The sequence below is a fragment of the Parasteatoda tepidariorum genome, chromosome 1, assembly GCF_982258835.1.
Source record: "Parasteatoda tepidariorum strain Cologne lab strain chromosome 1, Ptep-v5.0, whole genome shotgun sequence".
Taxonomy (NCBI): Eukaryota; Metazoa; Arthropoda; class Arachnida; order Araneae; family Theridiidae; genus Parasteatoda; species Parasteatoda tepidariorum.
In genome coordinates, this window is record NC_141755.1 from 106,404,128 (window position 1) to 106,425,218 (window position 21,091).

General features: G+C 30.1%; 1 protein-coding gene across 1 annotated transcript in view; it reads left to right on the forward strand.

Annotated features, from left to right (window-relative positions):
• LOC107444471 (beta-alanine transporter-like) overlaps positions 1–21,091 on the forward strand; it is a 293,044-nt gene that overhangs the window by 174,122 nt on the left and 97,831 nt on the right. Inside the window, exon 5 of the mRNA XM_071179361.2 lies at positions 15,072–15,198. Within this exon, the coding sequence (XP_071035462.2) occupies positions 15,072–15,198 (127 nt within the window). The remainder of the gene's footprint in view (positions 1–15,071; positions 15,199–21,091) is intronic.

Sequence of the window (21,091 nt, forward strand, 5' to 3'; positions counted from 1 at the left end):
ATACATCGCTATATCGCGATGCAAAACTGACGATATATCACGATATATAATTTCTAATATCGCCCAGTCCTAATCATGACACAACCTAAAAATGTTTATTTATTTATTTATTTTTTTAAATTACAACTGGGGAATTATTGTGGAAGATATTTTACCATTCAAAAGCAAACAAATCTTCCTTCACTAAAAGAAATTCCCTTTTTGAAACAAAAGAATTACTCATAAAAATTAATCTATAAAGTCACAGTAACTTCTTTATATTTACGTCTTTAGACATTTTCTAAATATAAAGTAGCAACGTAAGATATTAAGCAACATATTATGCCGGAGCAACGAAATAAAATAATTTATGATATGAATCCTTTCATTCATTTAATGAGCCAAATACCGGAATAATTTTTGTAACAATCTGTCGTGACGAAACACATTAAACTAACGACTCATATATAATATAAATTTATTTTCTCATTTCAGCGAATCAGTTTCCGTAACCAATTTAAGTGTTTACTCTAAATCCTTTCTTTAAAAAGTTTTCGAAAATTATTTTGGGTTTTCGAGTTTTTGTTCGGCAGTCATAATTGAATTTGTCTATAAGCATTATTCTTCTGGTTCTTCTTGTTCATTAAATTTTAAGTGTTTTCTTATGCTTGAAGACTGATTTTTATTACTTCTTTGAGCATATTAGTTTGATGTAGTGAATCTAAGAGAATGCAATTTCTTGTTTTATTATTCGTATTACTGAGTTTCTCTAAAAATTTACTTAAAAAATGTAACGTTATAACAGAGTTTTATTATGTAATAAAATATTGGACACTTGATATTATTTCAATATTAAATTTATTTGCAATAAATTTAATTAATTTAATGCTTATTGTTTGAGATTTGCGAATTTCTTTATTAATTTTGAAACAAACGAGAACACTCAATATTCTTACAGAAATATTAGCAATTTAAAAGGTAGATTCATCCTACAAAATATAACAAAATTTATTCCTCCCCCTTTTTTTTTTATCTAAACGAGATCTTTACAATATAAAGCTTACAAAGTTGGAAAGTTATTTCTATTATACAAAATTACAACGCTAGACATAGATGAGAAAGATACATTTTAAATATTTTCCAATTGATTAGATTCAGACCTACTGGGTATTTTTTTAAAGACAGCAGGAAGGAAGGTTAAGAAAAAGTAATTCAGTTGTTTTTATTACTGCACATAGCGTTGCTATTTATCATGCAAAAATATTCACTTAGTCATTTAGTGATATCCAATTCCATTTAACTTTGAGAATCACTTACTAATTAATAATAATAGGTGTTGTCACTTGTAAATTTCAAAATTAAGCTATAAATATGAGTACTAGAACTAGGTAATTGTTTCCATAACTATTCTTTAGCGCATACGCCTTTTAATGCTTTCATGTAATGTCATACTTTCATGTAATTTTTCCATTCCCACGAATCATATAATCACCTTGAATGTACAGTGAGCCAAGAAAAAAAATGGACCAATGAGAATAACTTTTGATCTAATGATTGGATTTCCACGTTCTGGGAGTCAATCTTACTGACTGGAGGGGGTGAGCTTAAATATGCTGATTAATAAATGCAGGTAATATTTTAGCTACAAAATCAGACACAAAAACGTACTTTCTCTGAATAAACATTCCTTTTTTTTCCGTCGAATTCGGATTTCTGATCCCCAAAATATAGGGGGTAGACGCGATCTGGAATATATGGTCACAATAGTTTGGTCAAGTGAGCGCTCCAAGTTTGGATCTCTTAATATTAATTTTCCTTTTTTGCGGATTTCGCTATATCTCGAGAACTTCTTACAAATACTGACCATATTTCCCAGATTGCAACTACCTCCGATATTTTGGGGGTCAAAAATTCGAATCGGTTGAAAAAAAGGTATCTTTATTCAGAGAAAGTACGTTTTGTGTCCGATTTCGTAACTTAAAATATAGTCTGCACTAAATACTTATCATATTTTCCCCCCCTCCCTAACCATTAAGATTGCTCTAGAACGTGAAGATCCAATCATTTGATCAAAATATATAGTCCGTCTTTTTTAGAGCACTGTGCAGTTAAATGATAGGAAATCTTCGTGTGCTTCAAAATTAGAAAATAAAAAATTCAGAGTTCATTTCCATCAAAAGTAAAGAAAGCAGTTTCAAATCGAAGTTGCATGGTAGATATTGTGCTCTATTATAGCTATATATTATTAATTTTCAAATAGGTATGGCATAGAATCTTTTTTGATGGTTAGAAACAATGTCGCTATTCGAAATGAAACATTGAATAGAGAATTCACAATAAGTCTGATTAAATTCATAATTTTGTAGGCATTATTTTGTAGGTATTATTAATTTGGTTTTCATAATAAGGTGCTCTCCATTAAATAATTAATATGTTTTATTATATTTTCTATGGAATTTATTAACAAAAATGTCACCAGAATGAAAAAAAGTCTTAAACTACTGAAATAATCTGATACGGGCAAAGAAATATTTAAATAAAGGATTTTATAAGTGTCATGACTGTTTCCTAAGCAACTTAACTTTCTTTATAGCTTATATTTCAAAAACGGTTGAAAATAAAAAATACTGAAAATAAGAATAAGGAAGAATTTGAACTAGCCCAGTTAAAATAAGCATTCCAAAAGTTTTGTTGTATAATTTCTTACATCAGTCAAACATATTTGTGCAGTTTTTTTAATCAATTTATTCATCAAGTATTTAAAATGGTAGCTCTCTTTTTAATTGAATTTTAACTTACACGATTAATTGCTTTATGTCATTTTACATGTTTCACCAATTTATGATATCTGGTAATCCGTAAAATGTATATTTGTTGCACAATATGCTTTAAATTGATCGGGATAGCATGAGATAATTATTTCAATGACTATCACCAAGGCATTCTATAAAATGATCAATAAGAAACGCAGAGTTAATCTGTACAACATATAAGAAAGTGTATAATTCTCATATATTGCATTTTGCCTGAACACAATAAGTATTTCTATAGATTACTTCCACACTTAAAATAAGCAAAATAAATAATTCACACGTTTCATATTTTGTATAGAAGTTCTCGCCATTTTGTAGAACGCTGTCAATTTATGCTATTAACGGTAACATATACAATTATTAGGCTTGAATTTTATTTTTTTTGTATTTAATTGTTATAACTGATAATATAAGTATGTTTTGTTAAATTAAAAGTTTCCTCAATAATGTGTATTCAAGAATAGTCTGATACTTATTATTTTCCATTATTTAGAAACTATAAAAGCACAGTTATTGTCAAAGATGTAACAATGTTCGGTATTGTTTAAAAATGCACATACACGTAATAGTTATTTCTTCGTGTCATTTGCAAGGTTGTCTTTGTTAAGTTAACTTGGATTTAACTCGCTAGATTTTGCAAAGTGATTGTTTCTGTCATGAAACGCTTTAAAAGTATTCGTCGCTTTATCGCATCTTTGTTTTGCTGCTGTCGACAAGATTATGAGGAAGAGGATTGGGCCAGATGGTCATTAATGGACAATGAATGGTTCCCAATGGACATCGATGAAATTCGTACCAACTAGAAGATGTGGGTTCAGATTTATGAGTTTAAAGAGAGATTCTAGAGCTGTCAGTAACTAAACTTTACTAATTGACTTGCTTCAGTCTTATTATAGTATTCCGGTGGATTCGATCTAAATTTTGTTGCACAATTAATAATGAAAATAATTGCTCCACAGTCTGATTATCTTAGTGCACTATTTTAATGAGCAAAATGCCAAGGATACAGACCTTTTAATCTTCAAGCAACTAATTTCATTTTACACATGACTTAATTTCGGAATTTATACCAATCCATACAATTTCAATAGTTTACATCATGAAAATGCTTCAGTAATAAAAACAAAGATAGAAAAAATATGGACGATAGCTCGAGTTAAAGCACTTGGAGTTAATATTGTTTCAGAAGTTTCTACAATTTTCTAATATCTTCATTCTTAATGGCAATTGTGGTGAGTTCATGGAATGTCAATAGATTCTATAGAAATCAATATGCAGATCAGAAATACGGCTGCAAAAGTTCTGTAAACAATGTTTCTGCAAAGTCAATCATGTCAAGGTCCTTAGACAAATATTAACACTGCTTCTTCACGAATTTTTGAGACTAAGAAATGCCTTGCTGTCTTGGATACCTTCTCAGATTTTACCTTTCATTTCAAAAATTGTTTCAATTTATTTTGTCAGCTTTGCCATTTTGAATTTCAATTCCTTCAAATTCTGCCACTAGTTTAGAGCAGCAGTCGTGTCAATGTCTTGAGTATGATTAATATATGATTGTGCCATTTTAGGGAAAGCCTGACTATGTAATTCCCAGCAATATTCTGCCAAGATGTACGTGAAAGTCAACCTAAAAATTGCCACAGCTTCTTTACACGTTTTCTGTCAGTAGCATTTCCGTTAATCTTGGAAACCATCAGAAACTTAATCTTTTATGCCAAGGGTTGGCCCAAATGCATGATAGTTGCACTAAAAATTCAGAGTACGCAGTCGGAAGTTAAGACGAACATTTATTAAAAATCAGCATAACTGTTATGTCAAGATATTTGGCCTCCGGTGCAGCAGTGTCTCTTTACGTGATTTATGACTATATAGTTTAATTTAATCGTCGAAAACATTACAAGCATTATCTTTTTATTTCAAGATGTGTTCTGAATTTATGATACCTGCTCTCAAATTTGGAATACGATAAGAGCATGTCAAGTAGCATGCCTGTTAGTAGCTAAGCAGCCATGTCAGGGTTTCTAGCCATGCAATGTTATCAAGATGAAACTTTTGTTATCAAGCTGAAACTTGATCAGTACTGTCTATGATAAAATAACTTTCTTACATTGTATTTAAATTTGATGGTTTTTCGCTTTATTTTGTTGTTAAAATAGTTCTAGAATGATTGTAATATTATATTAAAATTCTGTTCTGTTAATATGATAGTTTGTCTTTGCAATGTCAATATTTGAACACAATGTGTCTAGTATGCTTTTTCTTCAAATGAAATAACTAGTTAAAACAATTTTTTTTTTAAGATCTCATTTATTTATTTCATTGTTATCTATATGAAGGCAAGTATAATTAAACTACAATAAAAAATAACTTTTGGCATTTGAGGGTACACATTACGTAGCAGGCATTTCCCTTCAATTACATATAAATTGCTTGTATGCTCTTAGTATTTATCTGCAGCTCTATATTTAGAACATTATGATTTCTGGAAGTATATTTTTTTGTCTTAGTCCTCATAAATTATGTATGTATTACTTAATGTTTTACTTCATTTTTAAAAATTTTGTTTCAAATATTCGTTTTATGGTCAAAATTACCGCAAATAAATATTTGAGCTAGGAATAAGATAAATGAATAAACTCTTCCAAATAATCATAAATAGCCATCTTCAATTTATCAAAATATTCGACTTGTAGAAATATTGCTTCAATAAATTCTAAAATTCGCGTTTGTTTAGTAAAAATGCTATATATAGTATTTAAATTTAATTTAATCACTGTTTTAAAAATGTCTCTGTCACGTAGACGTAAAGATGTTTAATTTTAAATGTCACTATTTCTTTTCATAGTGATGCTCTTTTGCTCATTTTTTTAAATAAACCATTTGTGCAAAGTATTTAATTCAGAATTATTAGCTGATTTATCGCATAGATAAAATTTAATTTCTGCCCCCTATATTCTGCCCCCTGCACTTATTAATTAGAATTTTTGAGGGCACCCTCTAGAGTCATTTAGTTGAGTCCTAGAACGTGAAGATCCAATCATTAGATGAAAATTTATTCATCGTGGTTCTTTTTTTTTTGCCACTTCCTCTCACTGTAAATTTACTTTGCGTTAAAAATAAGTTTAAAACATAGAATAAATTTAATCCTAATAGTTTTATAAACTCTAATAGTTTTAATTCACTTATAAAATTTCATTTTTATATGCATTCTTCTAGCTTAATTCAAAATGTACTCATTTTCGTAACCACTTTTGGGTTAAACTATGACAGATTTCTATTTGTAGCATTCCTATAGTCATTATAAAAATAGAGAATATTGTATTTATTCTATCATATGAAACTAGTATTTTAAATCTGAAGAACTTTTTTTTTTATTTCTAGTTAAGGTAGTCACTTCACGTAGCTTAATCCCTATACTCGTAATATCAAAAACCTTTTTTTTTCAAAGAATATTTTTTAAACTTTGACAAAACATCAGTCTTTGGCATTTTTTCAGATTTTTTTTTAACTCTATGAAAGCATTGTTTAAAAACTTTGATAAGAATTTTTTAAAAATATTTACTTGGACACAAAAATATCAAATATGTTGATAATTTTTTCTTAAATAAACATTTCGCTGAAACATCTTGAATTCTCAAAAATTCATATTTATGGGTTGTTCTTTTTTCTCGAAGCAACTGCTTTAGGAATCCAGAATTTTTTTAACAAATAAGGTTTAGTTGCAATATTTCCTATGAAACTACTACTCCAATAAACCTAGATTTCCAAAAATTCCGGTTTACTGGCTCAGTAGATTTTTTGGTAAAATTCGAAGCTTTAAGATAATCCCCCCCGCCTCCCACACCAAACAGGTTACAATACTAACCTAGGGAAAAGATACTTCTTTTTCAAACATCATTTAAATACAAAGCAAAATAAAAACAACTAAGAAAAAAATGAAATTTGCTTTAACATTTTAACAATCAGAACTGTATTAAGAAACAAATATTGATATATGTAATTTTTGGACGACATTGCTGCCCTAAAATATTTTAAAATATATATTTAGGTAAGTTAATCACATGTTTCCAGTTAAGCAGTCGTACCCGAAAATTATGAAAAACTATGCTATGCTTTAAAACTGTATATTTAATGCTTTTTAAAAACAACACTTTAGGCTCGCAAAATATTTCAAATTATTCCTCCATTTTTTTCCGGTTTAATATTGCAGGCTCGCAAAATATTTCACAATTTTTCCTCCATTTTTTTTTCTGTTTAATATTGCAATCTTGTTAAACATTCTTAATAACAAAGTACAATGCAGCCCGGGCCGAGATAGCGTGGTCAGTAGGTTGCTGGGCCCATGTCCGAGAGTTCGTTTGATTGAACTCCGGTAATGGTGATTGATGCACGTTAAATCTGTCGAATAGCAAAGTCCTCCATGTTCCCGTAACAAAACAAAACCTCTGGGGGTACTGGATCGTTCTCTGATTCAAGTCAAAATTACGATTCTGTGGATGAATGAATGGATGTATGGATGGATGGGTCCGCCCTATAAACGGATATGATGTAACAAAAGTCGAATTCTTTCCCATAGATGGCGCCACTGGAAAACAAGAACAATCGCACCCATCTGCCTAAACAGGCACACGAGAGAGAGAGAGAATAACAAAGTAGATATATCTATAACTTATCAATTTTTCCTTTTAGAGTAACTCGTTTATCTTTAGTTCAAATATTTTACACCTTTTTTTTTTTTTAATTATTCAGCAGCAGTACATCTATGCCTTACTACCGTTCTTTAACCAAGTTATTTTGACAGTAAACGTTTTCAATCCTGTTAGTAAAAATATTTTAGGAATACAATTCACGACACCAATGAATATTGGACTTGTTTGAAGAGTAATAAATCACGATAAAAATTTTACAATTTTTAATATGAAGCCCTGCCTGAGTTATTACTATTATCTGAAATCAGATTTTATTTTAATAAATTATAAGCTATATTTAAACGTAATCAAATGCACTAATATTAAGAAAATATCTAGTTTACTTCTGAATAGTAATGTAATAATTCTGAATAGTTCTGAATAGTAAGTAGTTTTTGTTATCATTTTTCGCCGTCATAAATATTTTGTTGCGCACCGCATGCATTGTTGTGTACTTGAATGAAAACGCTCCTACCAGTTTAACAATTTAGTTTTTATCTTGATATTTTTTTAACAGAGTTCCAAAATTTAAATTTTAGCGTTATTTGTTCTGCAAATTGCAACAAACTAAAAAAAAAGTATTCTAGTTTCATGAAATAAGTTTCATGAGTATTAAGAAAAAAAGCTCTACACAAAATTTTTTTTTTTTTAAAAAAAACATTATTGGGCATTGTTGAGTCATTTCCAGTTTCTTAGGTACCAAATCGACAGGTCAGATCATGGGATTTTGACGCAAATGGCATCTCGTCATACCTAATTATCCCTTTGATTATAAATTATTAAAATATATTAAAGAAATATCAAAATTTCCAGATTTGTGGCGAATAGTGCTTCAAGTCCCCCGACCTCAATTGGAGACGAGACCCACAATGTAAGAAAATATGCTATTAAGTATTGAAATTTATCTTAGATCAACAAACTGGGGGACCTAGCTGGTAGCAGCGCCTTCATTGAAAAATGTGGGCAAAATTTCTCCATTTGTCTCCGAAATTATTCCATATGATGAACTTACGAAATGATTACTCATCATTGGTATGCGGCCAAGGAAGCGGGCTCTTCACTTGTTCATATAGGTTATAGAGCATCTCAAACAGCTATTTCCAGATTGGCAAGTGGACACACGAATAGTCTCTCGTACTTTAAAGGAAGAAAGACTTATGCAGTCTGCTCCAAATGTGAAGCCCAGCAGGCCTCAGCCGAACATATCCTTGACTGCTTGGGCCTTTCCAAGGAGGACTTATATGCTACTCCACTTCTTGTCATCGACTTTTTGAGGGTCAACAACCTATTGGATTTTGTCTGACTTCGTCAGGCAATTGGAGGATAAGGAACATCAACAACAACAACAATTTAACTTAGATTCCACCAAGTGCAAAATTCCACATTGCACCAAATTTTAAGATGAATTAATAAAACATAAATAATAATAAAATTTAATATTAATTTTCACTGATTTGTTTTATGACGCTATACAAGCAAAAATATAAGTTGGTATTTTTTAATTATAAAAAAAGAGCAATAGTTAAAAAAATCTGTTAGGTTATCTTAATTATATTTGCACCAAAACATAAGATCCAAAAAAGTAGTTTGAATTTTTTTTCATTCATATTCGAAAATTTATTAATAAATGAATTTTTCAATGATGAATAAACTATTTCTTTTAGATCTGAATAACTGCAAAATAAGTGTAAATAAGTAAAATTATTTCTTGGAAATAAACCATGTTTGGATGAGGGTTGTCTGTTTCTTATTAATAATAGATTAAGCAGAATTTACTTTAATTTAAATACTATAAATTAAGCTTTTTGAAAGTTAGGAAAAAGAGTAAAATTAAAGAGGTAGAAAGGTTACGAATTCAATTCAGGGTTTAAATATAAGTTTTAATCAGAAGAAAAAAAATCATGAGTTTCCTTAGATTTCGAGTTTTTTTCGGGTATAACATACATTTTAGTTCGCAAAAAAATGTATTGAAAGCTTTAAGAAATGAAGTTTTGAATGCAGTTACAATGGAATAAGTTTTATTAGTATACCCATAGAAATAAATTTTTCAAGAGTTCACATACTGCAAAAAACTAGTTCATTTTCAGTAAAAAAAACTCAAAAATCAATTTATGAAAAAACTATATATGATAAAATAATTTAATAATGATAATCATCATGAGATTTAGTTCATAAAGTCCATTTAAAAATGTCACTTTTATCTTTACGTGCTTTGTTTCCTTAAAATATATTATTTTCAAAGAAAAGGACATAAAGGAAACGATTAATCAACGTCAAGAACTTAGGACCGAAATAAAAGACCTTAAAGACCTTTTTTCTAGCAATGAAAGGTCCGAAAAGTCATGATAATTATAGAAAACGGACAGCTAAAGAAAGTTACCGAAAAGATATTGATAAGAAATATATACCATTAAACGAAAAGATTTGCTACATTTTATAGTAAAACAAAACTTTTAATTGTCTTGAATAATAAAGAAATTTTGAAGGATATTTAATATATATAACTAGTACTTTTGTTGGATAATACTTTTTTTTCCGTGATAATTTTTTAGAAATAAGAGTATTTTCAATTATAAAATAATACGAAAATGTTAATTTTTATTTAGTTTTTTTATTAACTTAATTGGGAAATGCGTTTATCCTAAAATATTTCCATGCAAAAAGTAATTTTTAATAATCATTTGCAATGTTTTTTAAAACCCTTTGAATTTTATATCAAACAAAATTTTTGTATCTTTTTTAAGAAAGTAATTTTATATGACAAAACACAAAATTTGCATCAAATTAAATTTTTCGAGAAATAAAATTTTAAACTTAAAATTTTTTTAAAAATTTTTCAATAATTTAAATTTTATTCAACATATTTCGATCGAATTTTGGAATTGCCCATTCAAAATTGTATTCTTTAAAATCATTTCTTAAAAGATTTATACCTTCTGATTCAAATTTCTCTTGACAGTTGTAAAAAATAATTAATAATTGTTAAAAATTATTATTGCACTGATATTCTTTGGTTAAACTTATTATTCTTTGGATAAACGAATTTGTAATTTTGAACAAACATTTCAAGATTTACTCAAATTGTCAAAAACGAAATAAACACAACATTAAAATTAACATAAAAGCGTCCAAATTTTGAGCCGCTTTCTTGGCCAAGCTATGTTCTAGATTGAGGTTACGCCCTAATGGCAGTCAAGAATGCAAATCGGATAAAAAAAACGATATGTTTATTTTGGGAAAGTAAATTGTCTGATTTTGTATGTAAAAAATATTTTCTGTACTTCATTATTTAGCCTTTTTATGGTGAGAATATTTCTCATTAAGATTGAGTCCTTGTAAGCAAACATTTTTAACATTAGATCAAAAGTTATTAAAGCTGTTTCGTTTCTCATTTTGCGCACAAACGCAAAGGTTAAAGCCATAAAAAACGGTTTCGTGACCTCTGAAGTTGGTTCGTTAGTTATTTAACACTTTATATCAATATGACAAGTAAAATTAACTACCTACACTATATTTTTACAAACTAGATAAATTGCACTCGTTTACTTAGGCATTTTTTTCTTAAAACAATTACTCGTAATTGTGTATGTAAAAATTATGTATGCGTCAGTATTACTCTTTTAAATTTAAAGCTCCCAGTATATCCGTTGCTTAAAAATTCTTTTTTTCAATCTTCATGAAAATTTATTATAATAATAAAACTGATTATTATAATAAAACTTTGTAAAGACATAAAAATCACTCTGTTCATAATGTATGTTATTAGAAAGCACAAAGTCTTCTATCTGGCTAAGTCAGTTAATAACAAAACACTTTATTGCTGTTACAGCAAAAACTCTCTTCTTCAGCCATACAAACACTTTTTGTTATAATCCTTAAATTTTTAGAAATAAAAGGAATAAAAAGTTCTTTTTACGATAAGTAGTGAAGATATTAGATAGACCTTAAAGCTACAAAGTTTAACGAATGGCTATCATTAACTTTTGTTTCATTATATGCGTTTTTTCAGTTATTCTTATCTTACTTTCCTGTAAACGAGACTTGCTTTATAGGGCTCTTAAGGTGAGTATAACGAGATATTAGAAACAAAAACTTTAACGGAATGGAGGAAACTGAGACGACTAAGGATTTTATTGTTTTCAACTTAATAGTACAAATTCCTTTAGTTAAATTGCTTAAGCAATATTAAACTTTCTTTTCATTTAAAGGCGCACATTAGATAAAATAAAGTAAATGAATTTTCAAAGTCTGTATATGTGTTATGAATGTCACTATTTTTTATGAAAAAAAGACATTTCTATGAAGGAATTGTCAGAAACAAATGAGCCTTATTCGTCGTATTACTGATAGTAGTACAAATAAAGGATCAAATTTACAAGACAAAAAAACCTGTACACGTCGGGACATTGAAACAAACAGATTCTAAATGTAATCGGGGGGAACAACATTCCATATGACTTCGAGTTGAAGACAATTTTCGGTCTTACTGTGTGTCTCATCAGCAGTACGAGCAAAACGCCGACTGAAGAAATCACAGACATGCTCAATGGGTGACATAACCGGAGAATAAGCGGGCTATGGAAGAAATGATAGTGCAATCTTAGTGCAATCTTAGAAATGTGTGCATGGGCATTATCTTGCTGAAATACAATTCCCGGAATGCATTGAAGAATAAGAGGGATCCTAGAATCCTCAATTTGCCTCCACACTCACAGAATTACAATGGAGCGATCCACACTGAATGTAGCAAAATCACTGTTGAGGCTGCCTGCAGTCTGCACTACCCAATAGCTCCTCAAACCATGAATGCCAGACGTTTGTGTGGTATGACGCTGGAAAGAAAGCTGTGGGAGCAAACGCTCCCCCCTATAACGTCTAACGCGTATTTTAACATCATTGTACTTCAGATCGTTGCTAGATTCGTCGGACAAAAATGATTTGTTGCCACCGGACATGCCATGAACTGCGTAGCTGAGCTCATTGAAGTCGAAGGAGTTGCCCATTCAGAGACAAAGCAATCATGGGTAGAAGAATTCTTGCACGCTGTTGATGCCGCAGCAGACTGGCGAACAGTTAAGCTATACAACAGAACACATGTAGCCGTGTCCCAACGTGTTGCTAACCCAGAGAACGCTTTACGGTCCGTGACAACCATGGAATGTAATGTCTATCGTCCCGAACAATTCTCCTACTTCCCACACCGCCAGGTTTTAGTCTTGTTTGTTTCTCGTGTTCATTTTTTCCAAACGCAATGTTGCTGGCATTACGTAGCCCGTGACAGCGAATCCAAATACGAAAATCCACCCTCTTACACAAACGATGTTGGCTCGAACGAACTCCGTCAGTTGTTAGTATGGCGCTCCCCGCTTTTGACTAGGTATATTGGCCACTAATTAAACGTTTACCTCTGACAGCAGACGATTAACCGATTTCAACTGATCTTTACGGTCCCTTATATATATGAAACAAGCGGGTGATAAGGAGTCTGTTCGTTTCCACACATGCGCAATCGTTTTGTAATTCTAATCATTCTCATGCCTTTACTTCCTTTACATTGTAAGTTTGGCTCAATTTGCATAACTTCTTGGTGTCAATATTCACAAAAATACGTATATATTAGGTAATCAGTGAGCAAAACTATGAAAAAAACTGAACACCCTGAAAAACAAAACTAATGAACGGATTTTTACGTATAACAAATTAATCTTAAAAGTTCGAGGGTAATTAGTGCAAACCATATTTTAAATTACGAAATCTGACAAAAATCGCATTTTCTCTGAACAAACAGGAAATTTTTTGGAAGGATTTGGATTTTTCGGGAAAGGGGATAGAGTAGCTGCAAAATATGCTTCCACTGATTTGATCAGAAAATCACCTCTTCGACAGCTTGGACGCCTTAATGTAAATTTTACTTTTTGAGCATTTCGTCATTTCTTGAGAACTTTTTAAGCGAACCGAAACAATTTTGCATACCACATACAATAATAAAATTCGTTCATTCAAAGAGAATTCCATGCAAAAAAAATATTTTTTATTCCATTAAACTATAATCAAAAAACTTTTGAACGGTAAGGTATACAAATTTTTAAGAATGCAATTTTAATGGCAAAATTCAAAATTCGAGCACATTACAGTTTCTGATCAAATTCTAAAAAAGTCGCATATTTAAAATTGGATTTTCGAAAGAGCTATTCATTGGATTATTATTGGATTTCATTCAAATTTTGCATTTTGCCGTATGCATTTACATTCTTAAAAAGGTGTAAAAAGTTGCAGTGTTTTCACTACAGTGCGAGAAAGCGAGAATCTCGCTTATTTTTTTCTTTTCTCGCATTAAAAGCTTATTACCGCAAGAAATTCGCGCATTCTATAAATCAATTTCAAAATTCGCGAATTTCTCTCATTTTGGAAAAAGCTTGGAATTACGCCATTTAGAATAAATCCGTTTCACTTTTCTTCCTGGATCTTTCATTATTTTCAACATCTGCCCCGTTATCTAGCCTCCCTATTTACCAGTATTGTTCAGAACCTTTTCGAACAACAGAACACAATCACCATGTCTGTCCAGACATTTTGTGAAAGGTCCGTTTTTCGTGAAATTGTTAAAAAAGTTACTCACATTCTTTCAACCAGGGTCCGCTTTTATGAATTTGTGCAAATAGGGTCCGGTTATTGCAAAAAACTTTTTCAATGAGTTTTTAAATTGTATAGACATACAAGATTATGCTCAACACTGTAAAATTGTAATTAAAAAAATAAAATATTAAAAAATAAACAACAATTGCTCCTTCTAAATTAGAGATGCAACATACAAATATTTGGTATTTAGCCTATACTGCTGAACGTTGAATATTTATTTCGGACGAATAATGGAAGAATCGTCTGCCGAAGACAAAACTTAATTCGTTTACATCCATCTTTCTTGTTTTCTGCCCTGGGAAGAGTTTATTCGATTAACAAAACAATAATGAAGATAAATAAATTTGTGAGGGGTCCGATTAAAAGAAAAATCACTTTCTGAAGGGTCCGTTTTTAAGTTAAAATATTTTGTGAAGGGTCCGTTTTCATGAAAAGATATTTCGTGAAGGGTCCGTTAACGGACCCAAATTTCTTCTAAACAGACCCCTGATCACAGAACCCCTTTCAGAAACACATTTCTCTGCAACCACGTGTTTACCGTAGGTTAGGTTTCTTCATGTAAGACGTTCAAATTTTTTATGCACTAATATAAGATGGACAAATACCTTGTAATCGCAATAACTTCTATGATGATGCACCAAAATATTCAATGCTTTAAAAAATAGAAGACGTTAAAAATGTATTATAATTAAAGAAATTTTTTTTTTCAAGAGTTTGTGTTTTTTTAGTTTTTAGAAATCTCACCCTGTTTTTGAGAAAGGGTGAGAAATTCTCACCCATTTTTTTTTCTATGATGAAAACACTGAGTTGTATACCTGACAATTGAAAAATTTATCGCAAATATGAATAAATGAATAAAAAATTGCTATTATTTAAGTATGCAGTACATTATTGTAGTTCATAATATTTGAAATGTTGCGATGCCATGAACCATAATCGAGCAGTTTGTCAGGGTTTTTCCAGAATCACCTAAATGGCTGTTGGCAACCGGAAGATATGAAGAAACTGGACGATTGCTTAGAAACATAGCGACAACCAATGGAAGAGGACTCTCTCCTGATTACGTCATCAATCTAAAAGTAAGTTGATCCCTCTTTCGATGCAGATAACTTTAATTTCGCGAAAGTTTCTTACTTTATTAGTTTCTTGCTTATATTACGATTCTCTTAGATTTTTTTAATTTGTTATGACAGATTAAGATTGTTTTGAAAATGTTTATACTCTTTGTAAATAGAATAGGTGCCTAAAAGTTGCACTAATTTCCTTCTCTCCACACTTTCCTCCTCTCAGTCACTATGGCTTCGAAAAACTTTGATTTTTTCCCACGGCAATACGTTCTAGTAAGATTCTAGAACAGGGGTGGCGAACCTTTATACACCAACGTGCCATTTTTTCTAAAAAAAATTTTAATTGGGTCATAGACGTGCCGTCAAATAACTTTGACTTCGTGATTATTGGGAAAATAATAATACTAAATACTATCAACTCAAAACTCTTTATTTACATTGAAAAAAAGAAAAAAACATCTTGCAATGTCTCAGTTATACGCGTAATTCAACTTAAAGTAACAGCAGTGTGACTTCTGTTGTTGCAGATTAGATGACAAATAACTTATATTAGGTTGTAAGATGTTAGTTTAAGCAGGTTTGTTAATTTTTTTGCTACTTATTTATTGTTAGCTTGTTTAATAGGGTTATTAATTGTTTTTTTAGCATTAATTGTTAATTTTTTAGCATTAATTGTTAATTTTTTATTAATAATTGCTCATTATTTTGTGTGTTTTTTGTGAATTTTAATTTAATTGTTACATATGCCTCATAGTGTAATACCATTCGTGTAATAACAAATGTGATCGGTGGCGTGCCCGAAATATTGTGTCGGGTGCCATAAATGGCACGCGTGCCAGTGGTTCGCCATCCCTGTTCTAGAATATAGTTTGGGGAAAAGGCAAGATTTGCCGAAACCATGGCAACCGCGGGAGGGAAAATGTGGAGTGTGTGGAAATCGTATAACCTTCAAACGCCTATTATATTTACAAAATGTGTAATTATTCGTGCTTTTGAATTCCCTTAAAACATGACGTTGAAACTTACTCGAAGTCGAGAAATTTCTGAAATTCGAATTAATTTGTTTCAAAATAGATAACTGAGCAAAAGAAACTATTAGTAAAATATCTATAGGTAACCTTATATTTGCAATTAAAAAAAATCAAACGTGATATTATAACGCTTATAAACGAAATATTAGAGCGAATAAAACTTCTAGTAATCAACATTAAAAGAAATTCAAATAAAAATACAATTAAACATCAGAAAAAAAAATCATTCGTATTGCAAAAATATAGAGTTTCTAAAATTAAAATATGGGAAAGTATATTGAAGTAAAACACTAAAAAATCCTCGAAGACGATATTACTGCAGTTTACAGATATACTTTAAACTATGTCTATAGCTTACTATAATTATATTTAATCATCGTCCACACTATTATTTTGAATTATACGTTCAGTGTCTCCTTAAAATATGTTTGTAGCATCCTTGTCAAGACAAAAATAAACAAAAATAATTGTGGGTCAGAAATTAATATTTTAGCAAGGAAATAAAACAAAAAACGTTATCAAACCTGTCCAATGATTGTCTAAAAAATAAAATACAATATACTGAAATAAAACACCAGTCTGATTGCCCGATGAAACTTGAAAATGTTTCGAATTTTCTTATTTTATTTTATAATAAGCTTTTAACCATTTTTGGGTTTACGATTGTCAGTGTTCAAATCTTATCAACCCCATGCAATTTCAGCCCAATCCAGAAGACAAGGGAACTTCTGGATCATTAAGACAAACTAGTCTCGTGGAGGATTTCGTTAGAGGACATACATTTGCGTTGCATAGAGTAAAAAACCACTAAAATTCCATATGGTTTACTCGACAGCAATCGAATCGGTGTTCATAATTTTTCTTCCCTCCCCATTTGTTAACGATTCTCTAGGTTTTAGATAAAATCTGTCTTTTACTGTAAATTTATGCACTCCAATCACTTTAGTTTCCGACATGAATCCTAAAACTATATATTAAGAGGAGGTATTAAGGTACATCTTTTATTTAAAAAAAATCGAAGCATATGAAACCTTAAAGGACCAATGCCGCCATATAAGTAGCCTGGCTGTTTCACTTACTGTGACAAAATGATGAATAATATTTAGGCAAATCAGTTTTGTATTTTTATCATTCTCTTAACTGATAGAATTTCAACTAATTTAATTCAAAATAATTATAAATTTATTGCTGACATTATTAATTATTGAAATTATAGCTAGAAAGATGAAATACCTTCAGACTTGAAATTATTTCGGACTGTTAAGAGTTAACGCAGTTACAGATTGACGCATGTACTCCTATCACTTTAGTTTACGACAAGAATCTTAAAACTATATATTAAGATTGGATATTATGGAACATCTTTTATTTAAAAAATAAAAGTCTAAGCATATTAAACCTTAACTGACCAATGTTGCCACATAAGCAGTCTGGTGCCGTCACTGTAACAAAATGCCGGATAATATTTAGGCACATAAATTTTTAATTTTTATCATTCTTTTAACTGATTGAATTTGAAATATTTCTAAATAATTATAAACTTATAATTGACATTATGATCAATTATTGAAATTATAACTAGAAGGATGAAATATCGTTAAGGGGTTAAATTGTTTTTGTGACTGGTCGTAGTTAACAAATTAACGCAGTTACGGATCCGCAAGTAAGGAGTAAAAAAAAGCATTTCTTGTAATGTCAACCTGAATGACTCCATATCGATTTCAATTGAGCAACCGAAGCTTACTATCACTTTTAAGGATGACAAAGTAACCGGTTGGGATAAATCTCAGAAAGGAAGAAGTCTTCACATGGAAACACTTTTATCAGAAGATATTAATCACATAAAAGAAATGCTGCTTCGATAGTTGCAAATCCTCATCTTTTTTTTTCTTCTTTAATGGGATAAATTGCTCAGAATGATGGTTATTTGTCAAATTGTTTCTTTGGACTACAGAGCAATAAACTTAATCTCAAACTCAGTACTTGTCTGTGGTATTCATTTATTAGTTTGTTTAGTTATACGTACCGCTTCTGTTTACTGCTGTTGTGTAAATTGATTGGAGAAAGAAAACGCTTAAGTGTAGTGAGATTTATTAGTTAATTGTATAATCCAAAGAAACAGAAGTAGAAATTATTTGAAGATTTGAAAACTGTATTTGATTTAAAATATTGAAGAAGAAAAAAAGTAGAAAACCGTGGTAGGTGATAGTGACAAAAAAGTTTAAAAAACAAAACCAGAAAAACCGCATTGCATGACAGAAGGAAATTATGGAAAAATGCATTTTCATTCACTTATGGAAGTGGATAGTCACCTCTACTGTCTCAACCAATCCATGTGGAAATGCATTTTGCTCTAATTTGACTCTCTCGCCTTAGAAGTTTATCTAGTTTTTTTTCCTCCAATTTTTGTTCACAATTTTTAATTCTGATTCAAACTATTTTTGTATCCTCACTTCAGTTTGGCGAGTATTGAAAATGGGTTTTTGTTTTTAAGCACTTGAAGCATGTCCACTGTTATACCACCGTTAATATTTTGGAAAATTTGATGTTTTGATGATTTGTTGTTGAAAAATATTTATTCCATCGTTGTCTAATTTTCCCGAAATACTGCGTCGCAAAATGATCATTTCAATATATCGACAGCAAAGCGTGGTGTTTTGGGACACATAAGATATTAAACAGGTTCAATGCTCAGCAAATCAAATGCATAAAAAAGAAGAAAAAAATATATAACTAAAAATTTGTGCGAAATTTCTTCATCAAATCATTGCCAAATTGCAGAATCTCAAATCTAGGAAAATTCAACTCATTTTAAAATAATGATAGACTTAGAATTCCTCTTTAAACTTGTGGCGATAATTTTTTTAATTATTCATTCTTTAATTAATGATTCGGTTTTTAAAACCAATAGAAAATTATCGAGAGTCCTACATCAAAAATCAAATTTTCCGTTCCGAAAACCATTTTATTAAAATATTCTAAATTAGTTCTCTGTTATATATTTTGAATCGTATTCAATATTATAGTTCAAATTTGATGCAATCGTAGTATGTTGTTAAGTTAGTTCCATTTGAACGAAAACAAGGCTCACTTAAACACCGAATTGCAGTCGCAGCATTTTTGCACAGCATTATGAACAAAATCAGAACATGGCTCATTTTAACACCTAATTACAAATGCAGCACGTTCGCACCTTATGGTTTGATTTCAATGAAATCATTTTCACAGCCCATTTGCATCTTATTATAGTTCAATATAATCAAAAACATGGTTCAATTCAATTCATGGTCAGTCATAGCATGTGCACCGTATTATGATTCAATAATATGGTTGCAATATTGATACATTTTTATCAGTGAAGAAAAAAAATTATAAAACTGATTCATTTTTTTAGAGACAAAGTTTATGAAATTTAGTTATTTTAACATTAAGTGGAAGATTCGATAACCCTAAATCTAAAAGGTTATTACTTAAACCGTTTCTAGCATTAAAAAGTTTCCAACTTTAATGTCATATACATTAAATTAAACAGATTTAAGTGTCACGTAATTTTTAAAATATAATCATTGCTATACACCTAGACGAATGTTATTCAAGAAAAAATAGCTTTTAAAATTACGGAGTTTTCCATCAAATTTTTGCGTCTCACGAAGAAATTGTTTTAAAACTTTACATACTGTAATGAATTTGATAAACAATGTTCCCTGTTCTAAACAATTTTTACCGGAGGGGTATTTACCGAAATACTTTAATGCTTCACTGAGCAACTTTCATTTCATGTGAAAGTCGAAGTCACCTGCATATGAAGCTTTTCATAGGTGGCCAAATTTTGAAACTTATCTAGATTTAGTTGTTTATTATACACGTATCAAATATCTGTAAGAGACAAAAAAAACTAATTCTTCAACATCCATATTTGTTATACAGATAATTACACTTCTCCCGTTTACAAACTTATAAATTCAGGACAATGACAACAAGAAATAATTAATGTAATTAAAAACAAATTTATTTGAAAATTTCTTAATATTTTTAATTTGCATATCAAATACGAACTTCAAATTATATTTTTGAATTCAAAATTTCTTTTTCAAAACTGGTTTTACAGCGTCCTCTTTATAATACTTTTCGCTCCTAAACTTTCATCAAAATAACTTTTACTTATATATATCGCATACCAAATTACGTAAAACAAATAATTGGTTTTTTTTTAACACAAATTTTAAAAACAAATTAGTACAAAATATTCTAAAATCAAGCATTTTTCCTTGAAAATATTGCTGGTATATTGCTGAAATAAATAAAAAAAATTCCAGCAATAACTCACTGTTAGCTGGAGGAGTCATGGTGGTTTAAGTTCCGTACTTTTGAAACCAACGCCATAACTGTGGTAATGTTATCAGCATTGCACACAGGCCGCATTTACTTCCGAGACAAGCTGATACCCATCCATCTGAAGCTGTATGAGCTTCTAGCCCACACTGAAAAATCGGATTTTTATCCGTTTTGATGACCCATCGTTTCCTTTAACCGTTGAGCCATTACAACTTTTGCTTCTTTTTAAATTAATTTAATAATAATTTCTCAACAAAATGTGAAGGAGATTAATCTTAATATAATATAATACTAATTTCATTCGAACAGTTTGAGGAAAGTTCATAAATATGTCTGAAAAGTCATTTTATGAAAACTTGACATTCATTCAGTAATTACACCATTTTACTTTTGAATAAATATTTCTATTTTTATAACAAAATTAACTCAACTTTATAAACCGGTTTTTATATTAATTTACACAAATAATATTAACATAGAGGCAATAGTTACAGAGACATAATATTAACTAAATAGCAGTAAAAATCAGGGACGTGAAA